This window comes from Colobus angolensis, unplaced genomic scaffold (genome assembly GCF_000951035.1).
Source record: "Colobus angolensis palliatus isolate OR3802 unplaced genomic scaffold, Cang.pa_1.0 Scaffold72, whole genome shotgun sequence".
Taxonomy (NCBI): Eukaryota; Metazoa; Chordata; class Mammalia; order Primates; family Cercopithecidae; genus Colobus; species Colobus angolensis.
In genome coordinates, this window is record NW_012120932.1 from 4,138,539 (window position 1) to 4,154,374 (window position 15,836).

General features: G+C 41.2%; 1 protein-coding gene across 1 annotated transcript in view; it reads left to right on the forward strand.

The window, feature by feature from the left end:
• Positions 1-4,901: 4,901 nt before the first annotated feature.
• Positions 4,902-15,836, forward strand: part of CNTNAP3 (contactin associated protein-like 3) — a 251,219-nt gene continuing 240,284 nt past the window's right edge. The window contains exon 1 of the mRNA XM_011927535.1: positions 4,902-5,127. Coding sequence (XP_011782925.1) covers positions 5,043-5,127 — 85 coding nt within the window. The 5' untranslated portion in view covers positions 4,902-5,042. The remainder of the gene's footprint in view (positions 5,128-15,836) is intronic.

Sequence of the window (15,836 nt, forward strand, 5' to 3'; positions counted from 1 at the left end):
TTTCACCGTGTTAGCCAGGATGGTCTCGAGCTCATGACCTCGTGATCCCGTCCGCCTCGGTCTTCCAAAGTGCTGAGATTGCAGCCACTGTGCCCAGCCAAGAATGCTTTCTTTCATAGATGAGCACATATGGTATTTTATGTATCAGCGTTAATGTTCCTTATCAAATATGCAATCAGGGGCTCTCTATAGAATCAATTTCAATAAAACAGATAAGCAATTTTTTAATGGAATAGCCATTGATTATAATTTTCTCCTCTTCTAACTTTTCAATTCTTCCCAATTAGCCGGTGATAAGAAACTGGAAAGAAAATTTCAACTTGTTTACCATTTATTCACTTGTTTTTTTTTTAATCTACTGTAGTTTGGAAGGATTAGATTTTAGGCTAGCTTATTCATTTCACAAAAATAATTTATAATGTTTTAATAAAGAATATTTCCCTTTGTGTTTGAGCTCAACTTAATTCCCAGTTGGCCCTGAAATGTGAGAATTGTTTTCCTAAAATATTGATGGATGTCAGAAGGCCACAAGAAGTGAGACCTCATCTTTTTTGCTCTATAAGAACATCAATCTTTCTATTTCTGTGAAAAATAAGGAAAGGTAAGTGGACTCTGGTGATTTCCTGATGTTGAAGTTAATACAAAGCTCCATTCAAAACTATGATATTCAGCAGAATTAATCTTCCCTGTTAGTATAAATAGAAGAAAGAGTAAACTATTTGACCTCAAAGTTCTGGTTTAATTTCTAGCAAGTATGATTACTTCAGTTCATAATTTAAAAAATAAAAGCTTTAGATTTCTATTCTAAGCCATTACTTTATAAATCTTTCATTAAAGAACGTGAATGCACAAAACAAAAATAAACTTTTTTTTTGATTTGACAAGTGTTAATGTTCTAGGATGTGCCGGCCATTCTTTGTGGAGGTCCTCAGAACCACCCTCTACCCTTCCAGCCCCAGTGTCACCCTTCCTGCCCGAGTGTCACCCTGCTCCCCTCCCAGCTGACTTCCAGTTGGTTTTGGCTAATGAGAGACACCCACAGACAAAGGAAGGCTTCAGAAATCAGAGCTCAAAAAGTTTCTTCCCTACTCACACCTGTTTCCAGGCTCTGACAACTTTTTTTACTTCTATGACTACAGCTCCTGCAGACCGTTCTGTTCCTCGGCTGCTGCTTTCTGGAGATCTGGCAACAACGTTTCCTCCCTCTGTCCCTCTGCTGTCGGTGGCAAAGGCTTTCTGCTATTGCTTGTCTTTGGGTGCCACAACGTCACTAGGGGGCCCCTTCACTTTTCTTTACAGCCTGTTCCTTTAAACTATCTGAGCGAATCATGCTTTCTTTCTGGGCCTTGACTAATGCAGTAGTGTTTTCAAAAATCTGATTAATATCATATTGCATTGCTTAGAAAAATGTCGTAAGAAAAATAATTCTTTGAGAAGTAGTATATTTGTGAAAGTAGATCTATCTAGGAATTAAAGTGCTATTAGATTGGCAGGCAAATGTGGTTATATTTTTATATTCTCTATTTTATAGAACTGAAAACTAAGTTCTAGCTTAGACTGGAATGCACATGGTATACTACAAAGAGAGAAGATAAAATTGCAGGATGAGAGCATAAAGTACAAGGTAAAACCTTATTGAAACAAAATAAGCACAACTCTACGTGCTGTATGTGTTTACATATAAGAAGAGCCAAGGCTGAGTGTGATGGCTCACGCCTGTAATCTCAACACTTTGGGAGGCCAAGGCGGGTGGATCACTTGAGCTCAGTAACTTGGAGACCAGCCTGGGCAGCATGGAAAAACCCTGTCCCTACCAAAAATACAAAAACTTAGCCGAGTGTTGTGGCGCTCACCTGTTGTCCCAGCGACTCAGGAGGCTGAGGCACAAGAATTGCTTGAACCTGGGAGGCAAAGGTTGCAGTGAGCGAAGATCACACCACTGCACTCCAGTCTAGGTGACAGAGTGAGACTCTGCCTCAAAAAAAAAAAAGAAGAAGAAGAAGAGCCAAAACAAGGATACACAAGGACACATACCAACTCGTCAGCCTGTTATGTATCATTGGTTACCTCAGTGGGGTTGGGGTGATGATAGTGGCAATTATTAACATTATCTTTATACAATTCTTTTTTAAATGTTCCTTTTCTAATCAAAATATTCAAGAACAAATTTCAAAAGACTCCGTCTTAACAAACACTTGCATTCTTATAATCCAGAAGCCAGTCATCAAACCCACCTCAGTATCATCATTTGTTCCAATATAAATATACTCACTTCCTAAATATGCGCTGTTACGAAGTGGATCTTATTCCCTTCTTATTCTGGCTGAATCATGCGACCATTATCCAGATTCAAATAAAAAATGTATTTATTATCCATGTTAAGGTTAAATAGAAGGTAAGTGAAAAGTTTCAAAGTTTAAATTGCGTTACCATGGAAAGTAGGGAAGAAAGGAAATAAAGCGGCAACATATAAAACATTTATATCTGTGATATTTAATATTTTTACCGGGACATCCAGTGTTCCAGTTACATCAGCCACCTCGAATTTATGCCTTCATTTGTCCAGGAAGTGTGTAGTGTGTGATGATTGTGACGGATGCTTCTCTACTAGACAAAGTAATTTCTAGAGCCTCACTACTCTTAGCAAAGTTCATTGCCAGCATTATCACCACAGTAAGTGTCTATGCTGATTTAAATAATAACTTAACCATGTAGCAGCAATTATAGCCATATAGAATGCATTTCATAAAATGCATTCTAAGGGCTTCAAGTCCCCTAACCAAAAAACTTAAGTAGAATAAACCTAAATAAGTTTTAAGTCAAAAGCAGGGGAATCAAAACAACAATTAGGAGCTTCCTGTCTTAGAAGAAAATGCTGACGCTTATTGCTTTAACCATTTAAAATAGTGTGTACATTTAGTAGACATGAACAATTTGGGACAAATTTCGAGTGTACCTATAAGTGTGTAAAACGTATATTTTATGTATTGGGAATAATATTCATAAATATATTCCTCCAATGTTGTTAAAAATGCATTCACCCTTACTACACTAGTGATTTTACAGTTTAATGAAGCCATTTTTTTTAAATTGCAAATGTCTACCACCGTAGAAGTTTCTTGGCCTTTCTCCACTAAGCCTAACACTTTGAACACCCAAGTTCACTTTTTTTTTTTCTTGAGACAGTCTTGCTCTGTCACCAGGCTGGAGTGCAGTGGTGCCATGTCAGCTCGCTGCAACTTCTGCCTCCCGGGTTCAAGCGATTCTCCTGTCTCAGCCTCCCGAGTAGCTGGGACTACGGGCACGCGCCACCATGCCCAGCTAATTTTTTGTATTTTAGTAGAGACGGGGTTTCACCATATTGGCCAGGATGGTCTGGAGCGCCTGACCTCGTGATCCTCCCCCCTCGGCCTCCCAAAGTGCTGAGATTACAGGCGTGAACCACCGCGCCCGACCAAGTTCACATTTTTCAAGACTCCTTCTGATGTCTGACAAATTGGTACAATAATAGATTGACATTTGTTGTTTTACTCTAGGTCCAATTTAGAAAATGATTTCCATTTTCTCTCTTTCTATCTCACTGAAGGCAACTGATCTGTCAATCAAAACTTTAGATTTATAATTTTTTCTGTAACAAAAGAGGCGCTATTTACAGAGTTCTTGTGCAAAAGTAGTTTAAGTGAACCCAATTAATAATTCAAGAATGACTTTGTAAGGTGGTTCTTCTATCAGTGTTACATTTCAATTCACTTTAATGAAGAAAAAGGCTTTCAAAGTTCTCTTTCCAAAGGGAAGATTAAAAGCTGTTTCTTTGAGATACCACCTAAAAAAGTTAGTATTTTTTTTTTTTTTTGGAACCTCGCGGTGGTGGTAATGTGAGTTTGTCAATCTTTGCCCGTCCTGTGAATTTGAGAAGCAGAGGAAGAGAGAAAGAGAAAGACTCGCCCCGCGCCCCCCGCGCCCCACACAACCCGCCCCCCAGCACACAGCAGGCGCCCAAGGAGTGCAGTGTTAGCCGCTGCTGGATTGAGCTCCTCATCCTATACCTGCAGGGGTCGCTCCTTTGGACAGAAAACTGGAATAAAATGTAAATTTAGACTTCCACCAAGGCCAGGACTAGGCTGAAGGGACTAACGCACTAGTCTCAGGCACAACTGTTAAGTAACACTAATCTTGAATGAATGAAATAGTTTTAAAATTGAATGTAAAAACTAAAAAAAAATGAAAAAAAAATCCATGATAGACAAAATATCAAAACTTTAAATAAAGGCTTGCACTCGCACAACCCGGGCTCACTGGCCTCGCCCTGCTCCTGGCCCGGTTTCCCAGCTTGGTTCTCTACAAGTCAGAATTCCTAGCAAAATCAAAGAGTGCGCGCGTCTGCCCGAGTACACGCCGCGGAGTTAGTTCTGCTTCGCCTTCCCTATTTGAAATCAAACGGGACAGGATTTTCCTGGGCGCCGACCGCGCGCTCGGTGACTAGCGGAGTGATAAAGCGCGGCGTTCTCCACCTGCAGGCGGAGGCTGACGGCGCGGTCTTTGGTGCGAGTCCGCGCACCGCGGCCGCCCCGCCCCGGTGGGAGGGAGGGAGGGAGGGACGGACGGAGGGAGCTACGGGTGTAACGGGAGGAGAGCGCCTGGCGGAGCCGGGGCGTCCGTCCCGCTCGCTCGCCTCTTGACTCGCGTGGCCGCCGACCGCCTCCCGCGCCTAGTGTCCGGGACGCGCCTGCCGCCTCCGAGCCTGGGGCGGCGCCACGCGGCCCCGAGCGCCCCAGAAAGCTGCGGTGCGAGTCCGCGGGGCCGACCTCGGAGAAGCCTGGGGCCGGGCGCTGCTAGGCGGGAGCGTCTGCAGCGGGGAGGAGAGGCTGGGGCTTCTCCCCGACGGGCGGGGCTGCCAGTGCGTGGGGAAGAGAGCCAGGGACTGGAGAGGGGAGAGGGCAGCGTCGGAGCCGCGCGCCGCGCAGGGGACGGGAGTGAGAGCAGGAGCGACGCAGAGCGGCCATCGCCGTGCCCGGGTCGCAGGGCGCCTGGCCAAAGTGAGCATGGCTTCGGCGGCCTGGGCCGTCCTCCAGGTGCTGCTCCTTCTCCCCACTCACACTTGGAGCCCGGTAGGAGCAGGAAGGCCACGTAAGTACCGCAAATGGTTTAAAACTTGCCCTAGGCTGCCAGGAAAACTTTGTATTTTTTATTGTGGGTAATATTTGGAAGTGGAATTGCAGAACATGTTCCTGAACACAAGGAACCTTAAAAAAATTCTATGGAATTGCAACCCGAAAAAGACGATTTTGTTTACAATAGACTTTCCTCCTGTGGGGTAGTCTAAGATATACCATGCGTGTTTTGACTTTTTAATCTATGTATTTGAATATTCATTGAGAAAGTGGACGTTTTTGTAAAACCTGAAAAGAACATCTAAATAAGAGATTAGCCTGCAAATGCTGTCATTTATTCCTTTTTAGGATTGAAACATGTTATAGGAATTAAGTCTAACAGGGAAAAAACTGGCAGACATTACATCATACTGCATCAACTTAGATGTTAGCAGCTTACAGTTTTGCCGACCTTGGCAGCTTCACAGTTAAGATGCTAATTAACTTCCATGCACTGTAGGGACAGAGCGCCTGTAGGCGAAACTAAATTTAAGAACCCCAAATTAATAACCTGCACTAACTACTAAGGGAATAACACTTGGACACCCCTGCCAGGGGCTTGGTTTCTCATAGTAGAAAGTTCTTGCTTAAAGACAAAACTTAGCCAGTCATTTAGGTGATCTTGAAGATTATTCCTCTCTGGATGCTAATATTTTACATTATTTAATTTGCCATTGGGTTCCCTGTTTTTTATTTTCCTTAATTTGGTAAACACCGAGGAAGCCTTTATTTCTAGAATGGGCTATGATTCTGATATAATGATGATATTCCAGACGGTTGAGCAAATCGTAATGTACCCGTATTTTATCACACATAAAAATGTTTACATAACATTACATATATATATATTTTTGGCTTGGAGTAAATATCAGGGAGTTGTCTTTCTTTCTTGATTAATCAAACCATGAGATTAGAATTTTTTAAATGTCTTCCTCCTTCTTCTGAAATCACTTTTATTTGTCTTTCAGTGGCATATTCCCGCTCTCAGCCTCAGCCCCCTCCTACGAAAATCTCCTTTGAAATAAGTTCCAGCAAGTGCTAGTGGCCATGTTTGTAAATTTAGATTACTCCAGAATAACCAAGGGTAGCTTTCAGCAGTTCTCCTAAGCTGTCATGGAAAGTTTGCCGTAGCTCAGTGCTGTTCTACCCGCGGGCTCAAGCCTGGGTTCTTCACACACAGGGCACACACATGGGTTCATGCACTCACTGTGCATCATGATTCAGCTGCGCCTTAGTTAAATCCTACACTTGGTGTGCCCCTCCCAAAAACGCACTGACTGGACTCGTTTGGTCAGATGCTGTACCGTGTTTCAGATTCAACTTTAATCTGCTTTTGTGAGAAGTCTTTGTTAATAAAACGTGGTTACTTACATCAAATCAAAATCCTTAGGTCTTGTAATGGAAACTGCTGTTTGGCTAAAATAAACACATAATTGAATTACTTATAGAAACGCATGCTAGAGTAATTCACCAATCAACTGGCAAAATACAACAACAAGATAAGTCACTAGAGGTCACTCTTACTATTAAATAAACAGGGCTTCAAAAAGACCTTCCTGGAGAAAAGCAAAGCAATGAAATCTGAGTGAGACCCTGGCACCACCTTTCCTGTTTTTGTTGCATAGTTGTGATGATTTTTTATTCTCAGGATTAGTTGTATTGATAGTCATTTTGCTTGGCATCCAGTGGCAGGATTACAAAGCCCATAGAAATTAAGCTCTTCTCGTTTACACTGAACATTCTTCTTGGAGGAGGGGAGGGCAGGGACAGATGTTCCAAATGGACTTAGCACCAGACGGGGCTCTCGCCAGTCGCTGAGTGACACTTAGAATTTCAGTACTAGCTTTGTGGGTGTTTTCAGTCTTCTTTCATTGATGAAATGTAGTATCTTCATATCTAATAAATTTTACTAATTTTAAATTACCTTTTAGATCAAGTAATTCTTCCGGATAAAACTATGTAACTATAATAATGAGACCACCTTGAATACCAACAAGAAAGTCAATAAGGACATTGAAAAGTTTCCTTCTCACGTAGACACCATGAGTTGCTCACGTTATTCACAGCTGGTTTTCCAGAAGCACATTGGCCACCCACCAAGGCAGCCTGTTGATGACGGCATGAAATGGCCCTTCATGAGAAGAGCTCTCTAGGCGGGGCGCGGTGGCTCATGTCTGTAATCCCAGCACTTTGGGAGGCCGAGGTGGGTGGATCACCTGAGGTCAGGAGTTTGAGACCAGCTTGGCCAACATGGTGAAACCCTGTCTCTACTAAAAACACAAAAAATTAGCTGGGTGTGGTGGCAGGTGCCTATAATCACAGCTACTCAGTAGGCTGAGGCAGGAGAATTGCTTGAACCTGGGAGGTGGAGGTTGCAGTGAGCCGAGATGGCGCCATAGCACTTCAGCCTGGGCAACAAGAGCAAAATGCAAAACTCTGTCTCGGGGGGAAAAAAAAAAAAAAGCTCTGTAAACATTTGGCATTTTAGGGATTATGTGCAGTTTATCTAAATGTTATTTGACCCGACAATACATGGGAAAACTTTGTTAGGAGGATTCTGCGTGAGGGGAAATGTTTTCCTAACTTCGGTGCCTGTAGACTTGCTCTTTGTTTGTTTAGACTATTTTGAATCATCCTGCATAGGCTTCATCTTTTTGAGGATACAGTATCCAGAAAGGACTGCATTCTTTGCATTTTACGATAGTTACTGTTGATATAAAAGCAATAAATGTGTCACCTGTTTTTTCACTGAACTTTTCAGTGGAAGTGGGTATAAAATTCTGAGGACAGACCCTAGATTCTTGCATTTTCCTTATGTTGTTTTATCTGTTTATCCTTCACCAAAGGACGGGAACAAAGACTTGAACACATCTCTTCATGTTAAAATCATCCTTGTAACTCTGCCGTTTCTTTCTGACACGAAGACATTGTGGTGTGGGAGGAGGGGTGTGGGCAAATCTGACTTCCATTGTAGCTCAGATTAATCCGTATTTGTGTCTCATAATAAGAGTTGGGTTAGTCACAATTTATCTAAGAGTTCTTTTCCGACTCTCAATTTGTCTCCCTGCGTGGGAGTGAGCGAAAGGTCACTTATTGCTCTCATCGAGTCCCTGAAAACAACAGGAAGAATCAAGAGAATGATTGAACTCTGGGCACTGATCCCAGGGATACACAAACGGATGGCTGGGCAGATGTTGCAGAAAGTCCTGTAATTGGTAAAATGCTGAGTAATAGCCTTTGATGTAACTTTTCAGTGGGTTAATTTAAATTCATTACTTAGCCTAAAACACTTTTAATTTTAATTGCCTCAATTTTTCCCCTAAATGGTTAGGTTTTTCAAGTTTGCCAGCCAGCCTGGGGAAAGAAGGGTAAGCCTACTATAGAGTGTGTGTGGGTTTGTTAGGAAACTCACTTATGATGTAAAATGTGTCAGGAAAGATATCTCGCAGAGTATAGGAATAATTATTTTTGCAGATGTTTCATTTTGGACCTTTTAGTAATACCATTTAAAGAGAGATTCTGCAGATGAGTAACAGACTTTTAATTTTAGTGTCAAATGGTACTCTATAAAAAATGGAGTTTAGACTTGGCGTGGTGGCTCACGTCTGTAATCCCAGCACTTTGGGAGGCCGAGGCAGGTGGATCACGTGAGGTCAGGAGTTTGAAACTAGCCTGGCCAACATGGTGAAACCCCATCTCTACTAAAAATACAAAAAAGTTAGCCAGGCATGGTGGCAGGTGCCTGTGAGGAGGCAGTGAGCTGAGATTGCGCCACTGCACTGCAGCCTGGGCGACAAAGTGAGACTCTGTCTCAAAAAAAAAAAAAAAAAAAGGAGTTCAGATGCCTTTATTCATTTTCACCAAACTCTATACCAATAGTACGGAGCATAAGTAGCCCGTGGAAATGATAATCAATTCCAAGACATTGGTTTGATCATGGAAAAAAAAAAAAAATCCAATTACTTGGTATTCTTCTTCCTCTTCCTCTCCCCTTCTCTTTCTGAACAGTTGAGTCCAAAGTCTTTCAGTTTAGCTTAGGCATCCATGCTGGGTAGTGGGGAGGCCCAGGGCCATGGTGGAGCATTCAGAAACTAGCGGGGTAAGATAAGTATCCACAGCATAGCAAGGGTGGGGACCTGGAGAGACGGGAGGCAGCACTGGTGGTGACCTATAGCAAGTTGTCAGAGGTTGAGTGGGGTGAGGAAGGTGGCATTCCAGATTGACAGAGACTGAAAAACAAGGCAACTAAATACTATTCTGCATTAAATGCTCATGTTATAAAGGACGTGACTGGGAATTGGTGAAACTTGAACAAGATGTGCGGATGAAATATTGGAGCTTGATCCACGATGACTGTGATGATCATATTATGGTTATATAGGAGAACATCTTTGTTGTAGGAAATGCACATTGAAGTATTCAGGGCGACACAGCGCATTAGCATAGTTCTTCCACGTTTTCTGTACATCTGTTTCAAAGTCAAATGGTTACTTTAAAAAACCATTCAAACTTGTGTTTAAAGGAAACATGGACCAGTAGGAAAACTCAGGAGAAGTAAAGGTAGTTAAATTGATGCATTTTACCTAAGAGATGTAGATTAAAAATAAAGAGGCTGAAAAAATCAAACAATTATTGAGAAATAGCAGTTCATTTATGTATGACTCTAAATCAAATTAGCCTGGATTTCTGATTGAAAAAGATGTAACTGGCATTGGGATTGTTCTCCATTCTTTTTGGGAAGTTTATTGCCTAGGACATCTGTATCGTCTTCGAGGGACTTTTTAAAGCTTGGATATCTGAATGAACCCTCAGACTGACTGGTCTTCCGGAATGGGCTTCCGCACCTTTGAGGAGACTCTTCACTGGAAGGTTGCTTGCCCCTCGGCCGGGTTGCTCCACGTTGTCAGAGCATGTGCAAACGCTTGGTTGTACATGATTGTACACATGTCAAGTCTGCTCTGTCACTGTAGAAAAAATATTCCTTTTCCACTTGACACATAAAGCATAGAATTGCTTTAAATGTCTTTTGTCAAGGATTTCATATATCTGCTTGATGTGTTGTGATACAGTATAGAAGGAAAGTGTGAAATTCATTACTTACTATGATAGCCTTAACAGGCCTACAGTAAATCTATTTTTCGAAAAAAAAATGGAGTATATGCTTAGCTTGGTTAAAATTTTATAATGAAATGACTACTCTGGTAATAAAAATTAAAAAATACCATAAAGTGGGGGCTAAAAATGATACTGCATGTGTTTCAGTCAATGAACATTTTTGTCATTAATAATAAGAGTGATTGAAACCTAAAAACATTTGAGATTTTAAAATAGTTTTAACCTTATAACTACAGGATTATAATTTAAGTAGCATACCTACTTAATAAGGCAGCAATTGAAATTATTGCTAAGAATTAAATTACCAAGAGGACATGGTCTAATATGTATTGCCTGGGCTGTGGTTTGAATTACTTTTGATTAAGTATAATCACATTTTTTGAGAGTTTAAAAACAGAGGATATTACTTGCTTCTAATTCACAGATGTGTTTATGAACCATTGGCAATTAAAGCATTTGCAATTGAGGCCTTAAGAAAATTTTAGGTTAAAATCAACATATTGAGTTATGCCTTATAATTCAGTTTATGCTTATACTTTATATGCTTTACAGAGTTTTGAATATATAATATATGTATAATATTATAGTTTTCCAGGAAATATTTCCTTGACTTATTTTGTAACCAAATCCAACTGAAAAAAAGTTATTGAGTGTCATTGCTTCTCAGGCAAGTGTAGAGTTAGGGAAATGATGTACATACATATTGGGAATCTTTTAGAAGGCTTGGACTTGGTACCTCAAACCTTCTACAGCCTTGAACTTCAACTTTCTGGCCAGCTCAGACCTCTTCACTGTCCTTTTAATGTAAAGTCAGTGTTTGTGGAACACTAGACTGAAATGGAAGGGTTTCTTTGGAAACTGAGCAAGCAATTGAATTAGTCTTTGTCTTAATGGAGTGATTTGATCTGAAATATTACCTATCAGTTTTAGATATCTGTTCAATCAGAGCTGCCTCCATATGCGCAAATGATACTTTGTCTTGGATTTTTAGATATCTTAGCCCTCAGACAAGCTAATAGAATTTAAGTTGAACCTGGTGTTTTAGGGACAGTTGAATTGTTGGTGTGCCCAGGAAAACAGTCACATTTTTCTATAAGTATGTATTTATTTGGCTGGAATGTGGGTGAGGAAGAAGTTATAAGTGAATTAAAAAAAAACACTGTCTCAATGTCACATGTTAAATTAAATAAAATTACAGGCAGAACTAAGTGAGTTTATGATTGCTGCCACTGGGAGCAGAGACTATTTGCAGCTTACATTTATAACAGAAGGAGGGATTTAAAATATAGTATTATGCCTGCCCTGGTACAGTTAACCTCCTCCACCCGCTCCCCACACACATACACACACATGCATATCCTCAGACTGTGAAAGAAGGGTGTCTCTCAGACATCCTATCTCTAACCCAGCTTCTAACGGGTCCCTGGAGTCTAGTCTTTTTGAACACAGCAGTGAAGATAAGGAATGGGGAAAGGGCTTTGATTTCAAGTCCACTAGATACAATAGATTCCTAATTTAATTTCGAAGACAAATCTATTTTTTTAATTTAATTTTATTATTATTATTTTTTGAGACGGAGTCTCGCTCTGTCGCCCAGGCTGGAGTGCAGTGGCCGGATCTCAGCTCATTGTAAGCTCCGCCTCCCGGGTTCACGCCATTCTCCTGCCTCAGCCTCCCAAGTAGCTGGGACTACAGGCGCCCGCCACCTCGCCCGGCTAGTTTTTTGTATTTTTAGTAGAGATGGGGTTTCACCGTGTTAGCCAGGATGGTCTCGATCTCCTGACCTCGTGATCCGCCAGTCTCGGCCTCCCAAAGTGCTGGGATTACAGGCTTGAGCCACCACGCCCGGCCAACAAATCAATTATTAACACACATACAAAGAGAACAGTATTTTAAGCAAAGCCTCTGTTGTGGCAGATTACCTTTTAAGGTGTCTCCCAATTGGGTTTCCTATTTTAGATGACTTTTTGAAGAATATATCTCTGTAATAGAAATATATATGATGATTCTCAACTTTAAGAACTTCACGTTTGCTATAATTAAGATATTTATGAATTTATTGTTAGAAGATTGGTAGAAAAAGTAATGCAACATCAAATGGGAAAATAAATATCTATATAATATTATATAGCTGTTCAAATATAGGGTTTGTGATTCTTGTGCTGATTTGAACTGCCGTACAACATCAGGAGAAAAGTCCACAGTTGTGTTAAGAAAGCTCTTATAAGCCTATGAAATTTTATAGCACAGGCTGTCACAGAACCTACAATTTACAAACATTTGTAAAAGTTAGGAAAAGTTTTGGGTTCCTCAATAGAAAATGATTTTGCTTAGCTTTAAGAAAGCAACTAATTTATCTCTTTTTGTTCTCGTCCATTAACAATTAAAGGAACTCAAATGGTTTTTAAAAATTATAATAAAACTAAGCTAATATCACATAGATTTTGAGATACTGTGAATAACCATATAAAATAATTTGCTATTTTTCATGTATAAAAATAAGCTTAACACGCTTATCAACACATCTTGAACTATAAGAGATTTATTTCAGCAATGTTGCCAAAGGGCAAGCAATGCATGCTGCCTACAGGAAACTCTGAATTCCCTGAGCTCAGGGCTCCTCACTTGTCATGTGACCCGCTGCGTGTGCACACATCCATCTGTGGCCATCCCTGTTCCCCCAGCGGACTTGGAGGCAAGGAAATTGATGCAGACATGCTGATGCTCATATTGTTTGCTATGCTGTAAGTAATACAGTCCTTTGCTTTGACCCAGGAATCTTCTGCCGCAACCATGAAACAAACTGGCAGGCTCATTTGTTAGCTTGCAAGTAGGGTAAAGTCTCTCTTCACGGTTCTTCACAGTATACTTGTCTGTGCAGTGGTCGTCATCTTCATGAATGATAACATGATAACATGACATAAGAAATAGTGAGAAGATCTTACCTATAGGTAAGCAAACACTGCAATATAAAAATGGCGTATGTCATTTCATAAATCACAGTTGGCACACTCTAGAGAAGAGATCGGGCAGCCTTCCTTTTTTGGTTGGCACAGCTGATTCTACTGTCCTCATTTCTTCTTCTCTTTTCTGGGATATGTTAGAAGAATTGCTGTGACAAAGCTCTTCTCCTGGGTGGCCAGCGTTGATGGTCAGTTTGTTTTGTTTTCGGCAGGCTAGGCAGATGTCCTCTACCTCCTTCTTCGTGCCATGTGACATTCATCCCTTGGATTTTCCTATTGTGTTTTATTTAGTATTTTAGAATACTGCCCACATTCCATTCTGGAAAGTCCGCTGTCCCAGTCAGAGTTTTCTTAGAAAGCTGAGCCTGTGATGGGCATTGGTGCAGGTAGCCTCTTCTGGAAAGTGAGCTCATAAAAGAGGGAAGAATGGAATAGAGAAGAAAAATCCAACAAAAGGGCATCATTGAGCTGGTCACTTCTGTGAGCGACTGGGGCATGAACTCGCGGGGAAGCTCTCAGGAAGCCGGTAGATGTGTTTCACAGCCGCGCTTCTGAGAGACAGCAGGGGGAATGGCATGAACTCGCGGGGAAGCTCTCAGGAAGCTGGTAGATGTGTTTCACAGCTGCGCTTCTGAGAGACAGCAGGGGGAATGCATTTATCCCGAGTCCTGTCCCGGGATTCAGCACTGCCCTTGGGGCGCTGACTCCTGGCTCTCAGGAGAGGAATATGAATGAATGGGTTGTGACTGGGTGTCTGCAGGCATCGCAGAGGCCAAGAGACAAACAGAGAACTCGAACACTTAACTTCTTAGGAATAACTTCCTGCCACAGTGTAGTTGATAACCATAGGGCACCTGTCTACAGAATGAGTCCATGTATTTATTCAGTTTTAACACATTTACGTTAAGGAAGCAAGTTTTGCCTTCATGCTGCATTTCACAGTTACATTTTTCAATATTTTTCAATAGTAGATTCAAACTCCTAAGAAAAGCACACCAGCATCTTCAGTTTTTCTCCTCGGCTTTTCTGAGTTCCTAATTCCCTTCCCCATTTGTCCTGCCCCCATGGTACTGTCTCCCTCAGCTGGGCATGTCACTTTTTTCCTATCACCATGTCTTTGCATTTATTTTTTCCCCTGGAAAATCCACAATACCTTTTCCCTAATTTCTCTTGGAATACTACAAACCAAACTGTATGATGCCTTTCCTGACCATACTTCCTCACTTTCATTACTCTTTTCATGGAAAATCCACAATAGGTACCTTTATGGGCCTCTCTTATTACACTGGGCTTATTGTATAGCAGTAGCTTTTGCATGTATCACTGTCACATGACTGTGATATAATTGAGAGGTATTTTGTATCATCAGCACCTGGCACCATGCCCAGAAAGTGATCAGTAGTCAATATCTATAGAATGTGAATAAATGGGTGGCTAGCTCAGATTCATGGAAACACAGGGAATGATGAGACTGAAGTAATGATGAGACTGAACACAGGGAATGATGAGAAGGTCAGCAGGGTTATAGCGTTCAGGGTAGTATTATAAAAATAAAACTGAGAAGCCAACTTTGACCTAAAAGCCCCTTTACTTTTACAGTTGGTATTTTGAATTGAAATATAGGTATTTATCACCTACAACTGTCATTTACCATTTAATTAGACTCAAACTGCATTCCAACCTGTCAGAGTAATGTGGACCCAGATTCTCTTTTTTAACCACCACTCCCCAAATTTCCTTTATAGCCTCTGTGTCAGAGAAATAGAACGAATAGGGTATACATAGGAGATTTGCTGTAGAGAACTGGCTCGTGTGGTTATGGAGCCTGGGAAATCTCATCTGCGGGGTGAGCTGGCGGGCTGGAGGTTGAAGGTTAGTTGACGTTCTGTTTGAAGGCCGACAGGCAAGAAGAGCTGCTGCTGCGGATGAATTCTAGAGAATTCTCTCCTTTCTGGTGGTGGTAGGGGGTATTTTTGTTCTATCCAGGCCTCCAGCTGATTGGATGAGGCCCATCCACATGTGGAGGGCAGTGTGTTTCACTCGACCAATTAAATTTTTAATCTCCTCCCAAAACACCCCTGAAGAAACACGTAGAATGACGTTTGACCAAATATCTGGGACCCCCGGCCTAGTCAGATTGACACATGGAATTACCCATCACACCATCCATACTTTTGATTAATCAAATTGCCTTTACGAGGAGACAGCTAATAAGTCAGCAAACAAACCGAATGCCAGTGCTGAAGCTGCGCTTTTCTGCCCGTTGCTCAGGCATTTCCTCTCTCATTATTCTGTGAAATATGTGTTGAGACTAGAAGACAAACTCCTTTCGAATTTGTAAAGAAAAAGTAACATTTTCTTATACCTGCGTCACTTGTGGGCTGCAATCCCTTCTTGTCAGCATTCGTTTTGCATTTTACCATCTAAAGAGTTTCCTTTTCAGGTGGTGGGAACCTAAGAAAAATTGTCTTTCTATTTTCTTTTTTTTAAAATATTTATTTTAGTCCCTTAAGGTCTAGAGTACATGTGCACAACGTGCAGGTTTGTTACATATGTATACATGTGCCATGTTGGTGTGCTGCACCCATTAACTCATCATTTACATTAG